The 14969-nt window shown below is 37.5% G+C and overlaps 1 protein-coding gene across 3 annotated transcripts in view; it reads left to right on the top strand.

Annotated features, from left to right (window-relative positions):
• The window catches only part of tbc1d32 (TBC1 domain family, member 32), a 105188-nt gene that overhangs the window by 23096 nt on the left and 67123 nt on the right, over window positions 1-14969 (top strand). For all 3 annotated transcript variants that reach the window (XM_036147200.1, XM_036147199.1, XM_036147198.1), the window contains exons 19-23: window positions 580-718; window positions 4031-4118; window positions 5527-5645; window positions 9840-9959; window positions 10210-10298. In XM_036147200.1, coding sequence (XP_036003093.1) covers window positions 580-718; window positions 4031-4118; window positions 5527-5645; window positions 9840-9959; window positions 10210-10298 — 555 coding nt within the window. The remainder of the gene's footprint in view (window positions 1-579; window positions 719-4030; window positions 4119-5526; window positions 5646-9839; window positions 9960-10209; window positions 10299-14969) is intronic.

The following is a 14969-nucleotide window of genomic DNA, read 5'->3' as shown; positions in this document are numbered from 1 at the left end:
TTTGTCTTGTATAAAAAAATCTTGTTCTGCAAGGATTCACTGAATCAAGGATAAAATGTTTTTTGACTATCATTTTACAATAAGACTCATTAACAAGTGGCTAATAAATATGTAATAAACCACTAATTAAGATGTACACTTTATATAAGCTACTAATAGGGAGCTGCTGCATTATTGAAAGACTGAAAGAGGATTGTGGCCCTTGCATTGCAAAATAGGGATTCTATATCATTGTATCAAAAGTATCTTGTTTATTAATCATTTCTGAAGCTTAATAAATAGCATCATAATTTATTAGCCCTTTAAAAGAGTAATCCTATTATAAAGTGGTACTGTTAATTTATATTTTTTTACATTCTAATGTTGATCAACACTTTGGATATTTGCTCCACTTGTTCTAATGAGCCTGTGTTGCTGAATAAAGTATGTCTGAAATATATTTAAGCAGCTAAAATGTGAACCGTGAGCTTCTTCTATCAGTTCAAATGTGGTACATTGAGAGTAGATCCTGTTTTTGTTGCCGTTAGCTGCTTCAAACTCAGAATTGCTGTTTTCGGTTTCTTCGTGGCTCTGAAACAGGGTCGCCTGGGAGGAGACTTTGTTGGGCAGTCTGCTGAACTTTGCTGCGACCCCTAAAGGCCTTTTGCTGCTGCATCAGACGGGGGCAATCAACGACTGTGTCTCCTACATGTTCTCTCGCTTCACCAAAAAACTACAGGTAACACAGTGAATGCAGGTTCAAATCTTTTTAACCTTTTATGTCGTGATCTCTTCTCATCAGTTTACTAGCTGGGCTCTTTTCCAGCTCATCTCCAAGTTATGTGAATGTTTTTTCATCTTTCTCTGTACCGATCGCTGACAAAGCTTCACAATATAGGGACCAGTTATCTAACATGATTGTCAAGTAAAATCTGTTTTGGCTCCACGCGCTATGATACATCATTTTCTTTTTGGTTGTTGGTCAACATAAGGTTTTATGTCTGGGAAGAAATATCACAAATGGAGATAATACAGTACTATGTAGGCCTGTGGTAAATATCACAACAAACTACTGATAGTTTTAGTCATATATCATAAGTCATATGTAGCAGTAGAGCAGTTTTTACTGCATTTTTCCCTTAGTAGCTGAATCGGTTAATAAACTAGTTGTGGCTAAGGGACTTTGACTTTTCATCCTGAGCTGTTTTGGTGGTGGTTACATTTTCACCAATGAAACCTGAAAATTATGACTTCCTTGTAAAAATTAAATGCACCATTAGAATTGGTTGCATGAGATTGTAAAGTTTTATTCAGAACTGTGAATCATCGAATGTCTGTTTTGGCGTCACATGTTGCTGACCTGGGAAAAAGGATTTATGCCGTACCTCCCTTAATATGTAAGCCAAGTATATTGTCTCGCCTTCGTAGGAATCCTCCCAGTTTGCAATGATAAGGATCGGTATCAATATCCTTTAACGAAACCGTTTTATCAGCCTTTATAGAATTCCTGAAATTATTAACTGCTTTGGAAGCTTGTCTAGTCTCCTCCTTATCAACCATAATAACACAATAACTGAAAGTGGGTATTAAAGCTAACGTTTTCACACCCCTTTAACTTTTTTTATTTTTTATTTTTTCCTTCAATCACACTGTATTGGGATTTTACGTGATTGACTAACACAAAGCTCCACATACTTGTAAAGGAATACAGATTTGTTTTTACAACTAAAAATATAAAAGCATAATATTTTTTTATTCTTTCTCTTCCTTATGGTAATACCACTGAAACATTCCAGTGCTACCAACTGCATTGAGATTTTACTGCATAAATAAACAGTGTCTCTGTGTTAATTAATGTCAGTATAAATATGCGAGGACAGGATTAATCAACCGGTTATAATGCCGACAGTAACTTTGGGAGAGCTGCAGAAATCACCAGCTCAGGTAGGAACATATGGTGACAGGACAACTGCAAGTTTTGTTTTCCACAAATCTGACTTTTATTGGCAAAAAGTAATTGTTGAAAGAAAACTACAACAAGTCCAGCTTTCAGTTTGACAAAAACCATATTGGAGACACAGCTTTCACATATAATAAGGTATTCTAGTCAGGTGAAAACAAAAATTGAGATTTCTGGTCATTTGCACAGTGAAAAAAGGAGGTGGCAGCATCATGCTGTGGGGATGATCATGCTGGCAGGGACAGAGAAGCTCGTCAAAGTTGATGGAAATGTGGATGCAGCAAAATAAAGGGAAACCCTTGAAAGAAAACCTCTTAGACTCTAAGAGGTTTTCTTTCAAGAGTTTCCCTTTATTTTACTGCATCCACATTCATACATGAAGATCATTAAGTCCAAATACCGTGCCACCATGACGGATGAACATTTGGAAATGTGCTTGAGGCTGGCTGTCAGCAGCTACTGTCCAGACTATGCATCCCTGGCTGATTTAATTCAGTGCAAGTCATCTAAGTAAACTAAATGTAAATGCTTATTATGTGTGTTGTGCAATATTAGCTTATTCGGTTATGCAAGGTACATCAACATACATTGTACATACAAATAATACTTATTAAACTTGAAAATAGTTATGTTTTTCTTTTTTGTCATGGTTAGGTAGATCATTTGACTTGGTTGTTTTATAAGTAGCTCGCATGCTGAAAAAGTGTGAGCACCCCTGTCTTAGAGGCTACAAAAAAGCAAGGCTGGGAGAGATTTTGACATGCAGTACCACAATAATCAAAGGTCAAAAACATATGTACGTGTTAGAGCAGCACAGTGTAGATTAAGATTTTAAAAGGGGGCCCCCCCTGTCCATTCCCCACGGCCCGTCTCACTCTGGTTCAAGATTCTGTACTAAAGGAGAAACAATTATCAGAGGCAAACATTTAAAATATGCATATTTATTTCATTTGGAATTCCAAAGAGACAAAGAAAAACTTACAAGCTAAGTTTCAGTATGTTACCGACGTCCTTCTCCCCAGCCATTGTAAGCTCTTTGTCTGCCTTCATATTCGCAAACACGTCTTTTTATCAGACTAACCAGCCCCTCCCGATTAGTTTGGGGGTTGTGGGCGCAGACGAGATCCAGACTTGTATCCGGGGTAAGAAACAGTTGTAGAGGCTCTGCGTCCGATTTGGATGAACTTGTGCTAATGTGGAAAAAGGAAAATCAGGGAAACTTTTAGTTTCTAGGGCTGCAAAACTGGTAGAAGCACACCCTAAAAGATATTAGTGGTTCTGCAAGGTTTTAAAACAGGAGAGCCCAATATTACTAAATGCATTCCATACTTTTCAGATGTGCATTTGTAAAATATATTGAAAACATAATTTACCTTCCCCCCTCACACCTATGTTATATTTTTAATTAGTCTGCCGCATTAAGCCCAAATAAACCGTCATGATCAAAGGTTTAGTCAAGAACATATTAGATTGGTCACAAAATACACATTAGAATTGTCTCCTACATTAAACAGTACAAATATATGTAGATGGCGCCTTTTTGCTTCTATAAGCAATGCAGGAACACACAATGTCTTTAAAGCATGTTTTTATTCCCTTTGTCGTGTCCTTGGCTTTCCTAAACAATACATTCGTTATTTTGTTGATCCTTCCCCTGAAGGACGGCGTGTTGTTGACTAAAGCCTGTTTATCTGTTTAGTATTCAGCTGGTGCTTAGATACTGAAGCAGGATTTGTAAGATTTATATTGTAGACACGCATATGCCCAGTCTTACATGCAAATCTTGGTTAACTCCCCGCGGACCTAATTTACCGCCATTCGCTGCCCAGTTTTGTTATTGCCATTTCTATTGGGCGTTGTGCTTTAATTACAGAATGTCATTTTATTTTGGCTTTTTATTTGAGTGACATCATGTTATTAATGAAATCCTTGCTCAACAACTTGCATTTTCATTCCTTGGATATGAGTATTCATATTTTTCCAGATATTTAATTGCTTGTTTAATGTACATGTTTTATTAATTGTCTTGTTTGCTAATCTTGATGTCTTGTTTTGAAGTTTCCGTTATGAGTCTGCTCGCTGTCATTGTAGGTGAGTCGCTGCGAGAAGTTTGGATACGGCGTAATGGTGACACAGGTAGCAGCGACTGCTCCAGGGGTTGCAGCTCTGCACAGCTCAGGTAACAAAGTGCTCATTTGTAACAAACAAACAGTCGCCTGCTGGGATGCTTAAGGCTTGAATTTTAAATGACTGTGCAGCTGGTGTGAAGAATTGTGTTAAATCGTTTGTCTCAGGGGCTGTTCACTGTCAAATTTAGATGCATTTAGCAGCTGGATGACAGGAAATAATATGTCGAACAAATCAGGTACAACTGAAGCTAATTAAAAGAACATTGTTAGAAGTATAACGAGTGGGAAAACAATGTGGTCAGAAGTTTGTACATATTCACCATATGCAGAAAGATGTTTAATTTCAAAGATTTTTTAAAACATATTTCTTTAGGATTTAATCGGATCTAAACAGGCTCCACCTGTGAGTAGACTCATCTAAATCTTTTAATTATACTGAAAGCTCAAGAATCTCTCAACTTAACAGGACCATCGCCTCTTCTTGTCTGGTTAGTGATCATAATTCACTTTAACAGGTAGTTTCTCTTGGCTGCACACAGATTATTTGTTCCACACTCACTGGATTGGTCATTGCTCAGAACAATGGGAAAGTCCATGATTGGAATCTGCTAAACAATTCACAAGCAAAATATATTTCTGCGTGTGTATTTTGACCATTAATGGAGCTCCAGCCTCAGCATCAACGCCATCAAACTGGTCTGAAAGGTGGAGCTGCTCACATGGACAAGCCAATTCCCTTCTGGAGTAAAGATTTATGATCTAATGAGACAAAGAGATTTTTTTTTGACAACAACATGAAAAAAAAAAAAAACTGAATACATAGTTAAAGTGAGGCTTTGGAATCCAATGATTGAAGCACAAGGGAGGCAGCATAATGCTGAGGGCCTGAATCGCTCCCACTGGGGCTGGTGCATCACAAAAAGTAGGTGAAATAATTATTTATCTCACCTAAAGTCATTAGATATATGTTGGAAAGTTGGGATTCTGGGCAGGTAAAGCAGATGCCCCATGAATTTAGCGCTTGAGGCAGTTTTTCAGGTTCAAATCCTGACAAAAGGCCACATTACGCATGTCTTCTTCTCTCTCCACCCTTCTGTAAACCTTTTATTAAATAAAGAGCATTATGCCACAAAACCGTCAAACACCTATTGGTTGTCCAGACATGATTCTAAACAGATTAAACTGGATTTGGAATAGAAACAAATATAATTATCAAGCTTCTGAAATGTCCCCTGCCTCAGCCCTGTTGAAAATTTACAGACGATGCTTAGAAACTGGGTCTGTGCCAGTTTCATCTGCACCTAATTCTTATAATAAAAAAAGAAAAATGTGATTTCAAACTGTCGTAATCAAATCCCCAAATTATCATCTCAAACATCTGTCGTGAGTGAATGGAAACTGCTGAGTGGAGCTGCAGGTGTTTAAGTAATTATTTTTGTTTTGTTTTTTGCCTTTTAGGTTTTGTCAGGTCGCTGGTTGTAGAGCTGTGGTCGGCGCTCGAATGTGGAAGCGATGATTTCAGAGTCGTCCGTCCCAGACCAACACCCATGGAGCCCATAGACAGACGCTGCCTCAAGGTGAGCAGGAGTCATTTAAGCTGCTTTTAAGGGTCACACAAAGCTCCACAGCATCTAACAAGCCATTTCTTTACTTTCTTTTTGTTGTTCTTGTTGGAAATAAGTACGAGCTGAGAATTATTTTAGATTTGTTATTGTCCTTGTTTGTTAAAAAAGGTGCATTTGATCTGCTTTCTTACATTGATGTGTGCACAAGTTACAAAAAAACAAACAAAACTAAGGGCCTGCTTAACATGTCACAACTTAAATATTTACTTAAATCTAGGGAGGCACGACATATCGGCACAAACATCAGGATCAGTCGATGTTGGTCAATATTGGTTAATCCCTGCTTAAAACATTAACACATGTAAAGGCATGACATTTTAAACATGACATTTGTTTAAAAATATATTTAAAAAAACATTAATATTAGGTTTGGTTTATTTTTATTAAATTAAAATTTAGATGTTTGCAAAATCCCCCATTTTTAAATTTCGGTAATATTTGTCAAGAATTCAGTTAACATCTAATATATGACAGATGGTGACATCCAGTGGCAAAAATCTTTACCTGCGTATGACTGATTTTATTTTGCTGTTTTTAAGAATGATTTGCAAACCATGTTGGGAAAATGTGGGATAAATATAAGACATGGTGTGTAGCAGGATCTGTTTCCTGCTCACGTTAGAGTAATAACAATAATTCACTGTTTTTATTCATATTAATTTAGTCAGAAAATTAGCTAATATGGTCATGCTTTATTGTGCAGCTGCAGTTTGCCGAATCCTGAGAGTTAAATGTTGTTTCCTCTGTTAATCCTAATCCAAAAATACTTTAATAATCCCAAATGGAAATCTTCTCCAGATGTTCTAGATGAGAGCCCAGAACAGAACCAGCCTTTTTCATCAGCTTGTTGAACTTTTTTAAGTCAGTGGGAGAAGAGGTCACACTCCCTACGTCAGACGTATAGATCTGCAGCAACTTGGTGCAAAAACTGAAGGACCTGCGGTTCCACAGGAAGTCCAGTCTGCTCTGTCCCGTCTTGTAGACAGCTTCTGGTCAAGTAAGATGTCTGGGTTCAGACCGAGATGCTTATACTCCGCTTATTCTTGCTTGTTGGAGAGAATTTGCTAGTTGTACACTACAAAAAGGGAACTGAAAATGAGTAAAATTATCTTGAAATGAGTCTATTTGTTCTTGATATGAGCAGGTAAATATTATTATCTGCCAAAGGAATGAGTATTTTGATCCCTAAAATAAGATAATTATATATGATGCACTTGAAATAAGATGATGGAGATGAGCTGTTCTGATTTCAAGTGCAAAAATTTTATTCCATTGACAGATAATTTAAACATGCAGCTCAAATCAAGGACAAATACACTAATTTCTAATAAAGAATGTTTTACTTATTTTTAGTTCCCTTTTTGCAGTGTATAAGCTGCAGAAGTTGTTCTTAGATATTTTCTGGCAGGGTTTCTAGGTGGTCTTTGTGAAGCATAGAAAAGTATGAAATTGCTATTATTAGTATAATTCTATCTGGTCTGAATAAGTATGGGGGGGGGGGGGAGTACAAAAATGTGAAAAATGTTATTTTCTAAGCTATTATTTCTTATTCATCTATCTTTGATTTGCCACGTCACAACCTGAGTTCAATATTTTAGCCTTCTGGATTATTTTGATCTTTGTGTTTCTGGCTAAGAGCCCACAGTTTAACACACACTGAGTGAAATTTAAACATTATTTTAGAAAGTATTTACAAACTGAAAAGTGTATGAAAGACCATAAACTGTAATGTTAAATATCCTCCCAGATCTGAAAAGTCTAAAGGCTGTCTGTAAAAGTCAGTAAAAGCTTTTTCCCTGCTACCATCAGAACTGCTGAAGCTCAAACTGGACTCTGTATCACATGTGTCCTGCATTGTTTACATTTCAATTACTGTACTGTGAAATCACTGCCGCTGAAATCCTGAAACTATCCTGCAAAGTTACTTTATTCTGAAATCCACAGCAATTCACTGAAATTCTCAAGCTGTATGCAAACGAAATTTCGTTCTGTACGCACTCTGTGCATACAAAATTACAATAAAGTTTGTCATTTTGCATGGTTCAAATTCTGACATCGAACTGATTTAATTTAAGTTCAGGTGTCAAAAAACAGCAAAATGACCTTTTTCCCATACTGACGAATCAGAAGCCAACTGCAGGGTTATTTCCAAAAAAACTGAACATGTAAATAAGAAACACAATTAAGGCATTTAAGATAAATGGACTCAAATGTCTTGAATTTTCTAAAAGCTTTTTTAAAAAGACATAGACATTTGATGATGGGGAATTTAGAAATGTAAACTCTACAGCCGGTCTGTCGCTTTAGTTATACTTTGAAGCAAATTTCTCTCCCACAAGAGCCTGAAAATTCGATTTGAAGCTTCAGGCTCTGCTTGCATGCGGCCGACGCTGCCGCCTGACAGGAGCCGAGTCGTCTCGCTCGGTGAAACTAGCCGAGTGAACACGGACCGTCAGTGAACTGTGAACTATGTCCTGCACCCTGCCACCGGCAGCGTTAAGACCTGCCTTATCAGCGCGTCAGCTGCCAGGTTACAGCAGCACTCTGTGGCAAAGTCACCACAGAGCAGACAAAATAAAGCCGCTTTTGGTTTTAGAGCGTCTTTACTCCTCAATCTATATCTGATGTATCTACATGAAGGGAGTAAAAGCACATGTAGTGGTTTAATTCTTCAAGGAATCTGAATAAAACCAGAAGCTGCATTTTATCCTATATATTTTCCTTTTTCTTGCATTTGAATTATTTTTCATGTTTTTAGGAAAACCAAACTATGATTTTAATAGGAATTGGGTTCACGTGTCTGAGTTTATTATGGATATTCACTCGTCCTCATATGTTCAGACAATATTTATACAGGCAGAAATGTGTGAAAACACCTCCACTAATGTGTGGTGAAATGTTCATTAGTATAAGTTGCACCATGACTAAGTGCTTTTAGTAGCTGTAAACAAGATTCTGGCATAACTCAGGTTGAATATCAGGAGCATTATCTCTAGATAGAAATGCTAGTTTATTTAAAGGAGCAATAAGCGATATTTGACCACTAGGTGGTGCTTGACTGCTGCTTGCACGGCCGGCCCAGCAATGTAAACGCCATACCATAGTCCATCTGAAATATTACCTTTAGTTCTATTTTTTTAGTTCTTTTTATCTAAATAATGGATTTTGCACATTGCTCCTTTTAAATTAGTTGGTTTGTGTAATGGACCTCGCTTTTAAGTAGAGGGCACGCATTTTTACTCTAGCTTTGGGAAGGAGAATCTTAACTTCCTCAAAAAGAAATTTGTCTGCCTGAGATAATTGTTTGGTCGGAAAAGTCAGTTGTTGGCTAATTTCAAGTATCTAGCTGTCGATTTGAGGTTAAAATCAAGGATTGAGACATCCAATTAAGTGCAAACGACAATTGTTTGGAAAGGAAAAGTGTTAGGACGCTATGAAACATAGCAACGAAGACGGCTCATGTGTGTCCTAAACTGGAAAATGCTGGATGACCAGTGTCCCTGTCATTAGTGAAGCTAGTTTTACGTCACCATAGACCAAGTAGGTCCCAATCCCTACGCGCACAGAAAAGCAAAATGCCTCCTGGAGAGAATCTTTATAGTCAGATGAGAAAGATAGAGCTAATTGGTCAGAATAATTAGGTGTATTTTTGTAGGAATGAAGTTGAAGCATTAAAAGCTAAAATCTGTCTGGTATGGTGGTGGCTGCATCATGCTGAGGGTCATTCTTACCGCCAGTGGGACAGAGAAGGTAGAATAATGAAGGAGGACCTCACAATCTGTCTCCACCTTTTACCAGGGGGACATTTAAGAAATAGTGGGACGAGTGATGATATCTGGGCTTGAGACTTCGTAGATCCTTGAATATCTCCATTGAATTAAAATCTGTGGGGCTAACTGTTAATTCTTTAATTCTGTTGCTGTTGTTTCTTGTGTATTGATCCTATTGTGAACAATTAAAAGACAATACTTACTATGAGAGTCGTGCTGATAACGTGTGGATTCCAACGTCTGACCAGCAAAAACATTTGAAAAATGACATTTAAATGACTATAATCAGCGTCATTTTAGAAACTGTGGAGTGGGAGGGATTTTCTTTCATCCAGTGGTGTTATTTGTACCTACATTCTTGTTTCTGTCTCATCAGTCCTTCCTGTCGCTGGTCAACCTCCTGTCCTCCTCCTCCTCCGTGTGGGAGCTCCTGTGCCGACAGTCCCTGCCTAACAAGAGCGACTACACCCTGAGAGAAATGCCGACCTCCATACCTGTGAGCAGTTTTCACCGCATGCACTCCCGTTCCCGACCACCTGAGGGCGTCTTTGCACTTTGGTGCGGCTTTCAGCTCACACCCACACACTTGTGGGTGTGAGCTGAAAGCACAAAGGCCTTCCATTAAACCCCCCCCCCCCCCCCTCTGTACTACTGAGTACTACGTCTATTGTACATTTCCTCTCTTGTTTTCACTTTGCACTCAAACCGCTGCATTCCTTCCCGCCGCCTCTTATTTTGCTCCACAGGATTTGATTGACAGGCTGATTGCTGTGAATTCAGATGCGAAGATCCATTCGCTGTTCCACTACGAGCAGTCGCATACGTTCGGCCTGAGGTGAGATGGAGATCTTTTTTTCACCCCGTATAACTTGACATCTTGGGGTGGGGTGGGGGGGCACACGATATCGGATTAACCCCTGCTGGATGCACACATGCACTCCCCACAGTCTCTTGCATTAGCAGCCCTCTACGGTTCCTTATACTTTGATTACTCGGCTTTGGAAGGCTGATGAAAGGATTTTTTCCGGATAAGATTGTAATAAGCCGGGCTCTGTGGGTATTTATGGGTAACCCACTCCTTTTAACAAGTGAGAGGACTTGTTAAAATGAAGAAAATCTCCACTGCACTTACAAAGATGATTCAACAACTGGTTTTTCCTGCACTTTGAATTCCTTTTATGCCACAAGTTTATTTTTAAGAGCCATAAAATTCCAGATCTTTACTTTGTATGGGCAAAAGCCTCGTGTCGCTGCGGTGCATTCCTTTGTATCCTTTTAAAAGCTTTCTAAATCACAATAGCCTCGGCTTGTTTGGAGTCTTGCTGACTCATTCTGTCTCTGCTTGTCAGTCAGCCCACTCCTATTAACATCCAGAAGCCAGGCGAAGGGAACAAATTGCTCTGTTCGTTTACCACCCAGACTGACGCATTAACTGACAGACTTGCACTCGGTGCCTCTCCATGTGCCGCTCAATGTGCTCGATTAGGCTTCTTACTATCACTGACTCAAACGCTGCCGTGTTTACAGTGTTGATGTAGTGGTGGGATGTATGTGTTTGTTCCCACGTCTGGTAAAGATGTATAAAAAGAGCCTTTAGAGACAAACTAATTATTATAGATGCATAATTATACTCATTGACACCTTTGATTTAAGTACATTTGTTCCTTATTAAGAATTAGCTGGTGGCACGATTGTTCCTGTTGTTTTTACCTCCGTCATGCTCTCTGTTCTTTACCACACCACATGTTTTTTTTTCAGCCTGGGGAGTGAGGTGGCCTTTCAAAGAAGTTGATTTAGTGTCCTGTGAGTCACTGCTGGCCATATTTTATAGCTCATTATCTTATTGTGCATGATAATGATCCAGAGAAGATCAGTTTTCAGTTTTCTGGGTGGGGATAAAACAGGCCCACAGCATCACACACTGCAAAAATGGATCTAAAAATAAGCAAAATGTTCTTAAACATAGTGTTTTTTTCCTTGATTTGAGCAGGTAAATAAGTTCATCTGCCAATGGAATGAGTATTTTGACCCCTATATTAAGATGATTAGACATCCTGCACTTGAAATAAGATCATAGAGATGAATTGTTCCTATTTTAAGTGCAAAAGTCTTATTCTATTGGCAGATCATCTTATTTACCTGCTCAAATCAAGGACAGATACACTAATTTTAAGAAAATGTAACTTATTTTTAGTTCCGTTTTTGCAGTGCAGGTCCTCCACTGCACTTAACTGTGAGCATTAGGAGCTTTTTTCACATAGTCATCCTTACTATGTGCTTCATAGAGCATTAAAAAAAAACTGTAAACAGTAGGGACAGTGAAAATGTTTGATTTTGAAACAATAATCATAAGCGCTTAAAAAAATACTTTTCTTGTTTTTGACGACATTTCTCCTCGTTTGATTCACATCAAGCCGACTGGGAGAGTTTACTGTTGAAAAGCATCTTCACCTCAAAGCACGCTATGCTATTTACCCTTAACGAGCCCAGTGATGTTTTTTTTGGAAACTCCACATCTTTACATCTGTAATACGAGGACAAAAAAGGGGATACTTTGTGGATTACTTCTAACAGAGGGTTAGCGTTCACATAGCATACAATGGTTGTTATACACTGCAAAAACAGAACTAGAAATAAGTAAAATGTTCTTAAAATTTGTGTATTTGTCCCTAATTTGAGCAGGTAGACAAGATGATTTGCACTTGAAATAGGAACAATTCATTTCCATCATCTTATTTCAAGTGCAGGATGTCTAATTATCTTATTTTAGGGGTCAAAATACTCATTTCATTGGCAGATAATCTTATTTATCTGCCCAAATCAAGGATAAATACACTAACTTTAGGAACATTTTACTTATTTTTAGATCCTTTTTTGCAGTGTAGAGGCTTGTTACTTCCATGAGGTTAACATTTCCTGCTGTTTTCCCACAGTGGGTTTTACATTTTTTTTATCCTCACTTATCAAACCCCTCCCTCTGCATGGTGGCAAGATAAATTTGGGTTTTATTCAAGCTAAAAACACGTGTTTGTTTCTGTGTCATATGTTTTACCCCAGTGAAGCTGGAAAAATTCTAAATTGAAACAAAAACAAATAAAAAATGTTTCAGTTAAATCTATTCAAAGGGATTGTCCAGGGGCAACCACTAATTATGCCTCCAGCTGTTTTTATATTCTTTAAAACAATTATTTCCCAGGGTGTATTTCCCCTCACTGACTAAATAATTATATTTAATAATATTTTTTTGTGTCAACCCGCAAGATTTGGGAAGAGCATATGATCATTTAAAGTTTAGTGTTTTTTATTAACTTTTTGTCCTTTTTCTATATAGCATGTTTTCTTGTGGTGTCTATTTTGATCTTTAAATGAGTAAAGGAACATCTGCTCAGAAGACCTATTCAATAATCAATAAAATGTTTGATGAGAAATAATTTTAGATTTCAGGGCAAATATTATTTGAAATACCTGTTTTATATCTATCACGAGAATATTGTTGCTCAAAACCTAAAATCTAAGTCTGTGAAGAAAAGAGAAAATTCAGTAAAATGCTCACAGAAGCTGGTTTAAGAGAGCTATCGATATTGTCACAGTCCCTGCATGGAAAAAAACAACCTAGTTGGAACGATTTTATCAATAAATACTTTAGGGAAGGTTGTTGGAAGTTAGCAAGCAGTAGTTAAGTTAGGAAGTTTCTCAGCTGCAAGTTTGTTTTTGGAAATTAGATTTCTTCACATCTGCAGTGTGATGTTTGCTCTCCCTTGTAACACTCTGCTTTAATCAATTTGTACTTGTCAATACCGCCCCCTCTCCCCCCTGCATCATTTAGACTAATAAAACTACACAGCAGCATTTTTATTTTTTATTTGGATGGTACTTTCAAGGATGTCTGATTCTAGCATTTAATGAATATAGGATTTAATACAAACCTAATTGTTTCTTTCATGGCCAAAAAAGAGGATAACCAATAAAAACCTCTGCAGTGAGAGTATCTAGACAAACCACCATGCTTATGTTTACTGAGTCAGGTCATTCTCTTTTTTAATGTAAATATTCATATTTCCAAGAAACACATTTCTATTGATCTTTTTTTGTATATTGTACTTAAAATGTGTTGAGAGCAAAGTGGAATTGAAGTCCACCTCGTCGAATGAATCAAGTTGTTGATTAAAGCTGATTCTGGTTCTGAATTGAAGACCCTGAGTGACCCCTTCATCTTAATTTTGGCCTCCATGACCCTATGACCCCATCCAAGATCAAAGATACAAGCCCTCTGAACTAAAACCTAGTTCTGGTCAAACAGTCACACATATTATTCACTTGATTTTTCCATAGGAACAATACTAAAAGGCTTCTTTTATTCATTGTTTCTTGTTTAAAATGCATTAGATGACTCATCAGGTAAAGCTTTCATTTTTTTTTTTAAAAACCCATCCAAGCAACTCTTCCTTTACAAACAAACCAAGCCCACCTTTAGTACACATTTTAACCCCCAGGAGCGGCAAAACATTGTTGCAAATTATTTCCATACATTCTTGAAAATGTAAGAATGATTATTAACTGTTTGTCCTTAAAGTACAGTAGCCTGCAAACGTTTTCACCATCCTTGAAAGCTTTTCACATTAAATGACATTACAACCACAGACTTCAATGTATTTCTTTGTCAGGGTGGGTGGCGATAAATTTATGTGATAAAACAACATGAAATGGTGCATAACTGTGAAATAAATGGAAAATCATTCATTTGCATTCATCTCCCCTGAATCAATCCAATACTTTCTGCCGCAATTACAGTCAAGTATTTTGCGGTAGTCACGTGAAAAATAGACCGTCTTAAGAATTACCTAGTTCTTTTAAATGCCTTTTAAAAGAACTAGGTAAAGAACGGACGGACGCCCATAATGTTTTTTCTAGCTAATCATTATATTGGTCCATTTCATTTGACATAAATTTATATTTAAATCAATAAACATCTTATCTATATTATTTATACTTTTTATTTACAACAATCAATATAATAAAAAGGAAATTAAAATACAGACAAAATACAAAAGTTGAGCGTCATAAATACAAAGAAAAAAAATAAAGACAAAGCAACATTAAAAACATTGGATAAAAAAGTGTTTTCAGCCTCTTTGTGTTTTTTTTAAGGTAGAGCAGAAACAGGCCAGATAGTTGGAGGAGCGAAGAGTGCTTGAAGGCCAGAGAAGATAGACGAGGTGGAAGGAGGCACAGAGACTTTGTAGGGATCCAGGCAGAGAAGTGAAGAAGCAGTGCTGTTCTGAACGTACTGTAATTCTTGTACACTCTAGCTAAGGAAAACTCTTACATACCTTTAGTGGGACTCCCATCTACCAGTCTCTGACATCAGTCTGAGGAAAGTTGGCCCCAGTCCTCAGTTACAGCTTTAAAATGTTTGATACATCCCGTTTCCAAGTTACCCCAAAGCGTCCCAGTGAGATCAGTATTTGACTCGGTCCTGGACGTTACACACATTAATTTTCAGTCT

Source organism: Fundulus heteroclitus, chromosome 15 (genome assembly GCF_011125445.2).
Source record: "Fundulus heteroclitus isolate FHET01 chromosome 15, MU-UCD_Fhet_4.1, whole genome shotgun sequence".
Lineage (NCBI taxonomy): Eukaryota > Metazoa > Chordata > Actinopteri > Cyprinodontiformes > Fundulidae > Fundulus > Fundulus heteroclitus.
The sequence above is the reverse complement of the archived record's forward strand: the minus strand, read 5'-3'. Positions and strand labels throughout refer to the sequence as shown.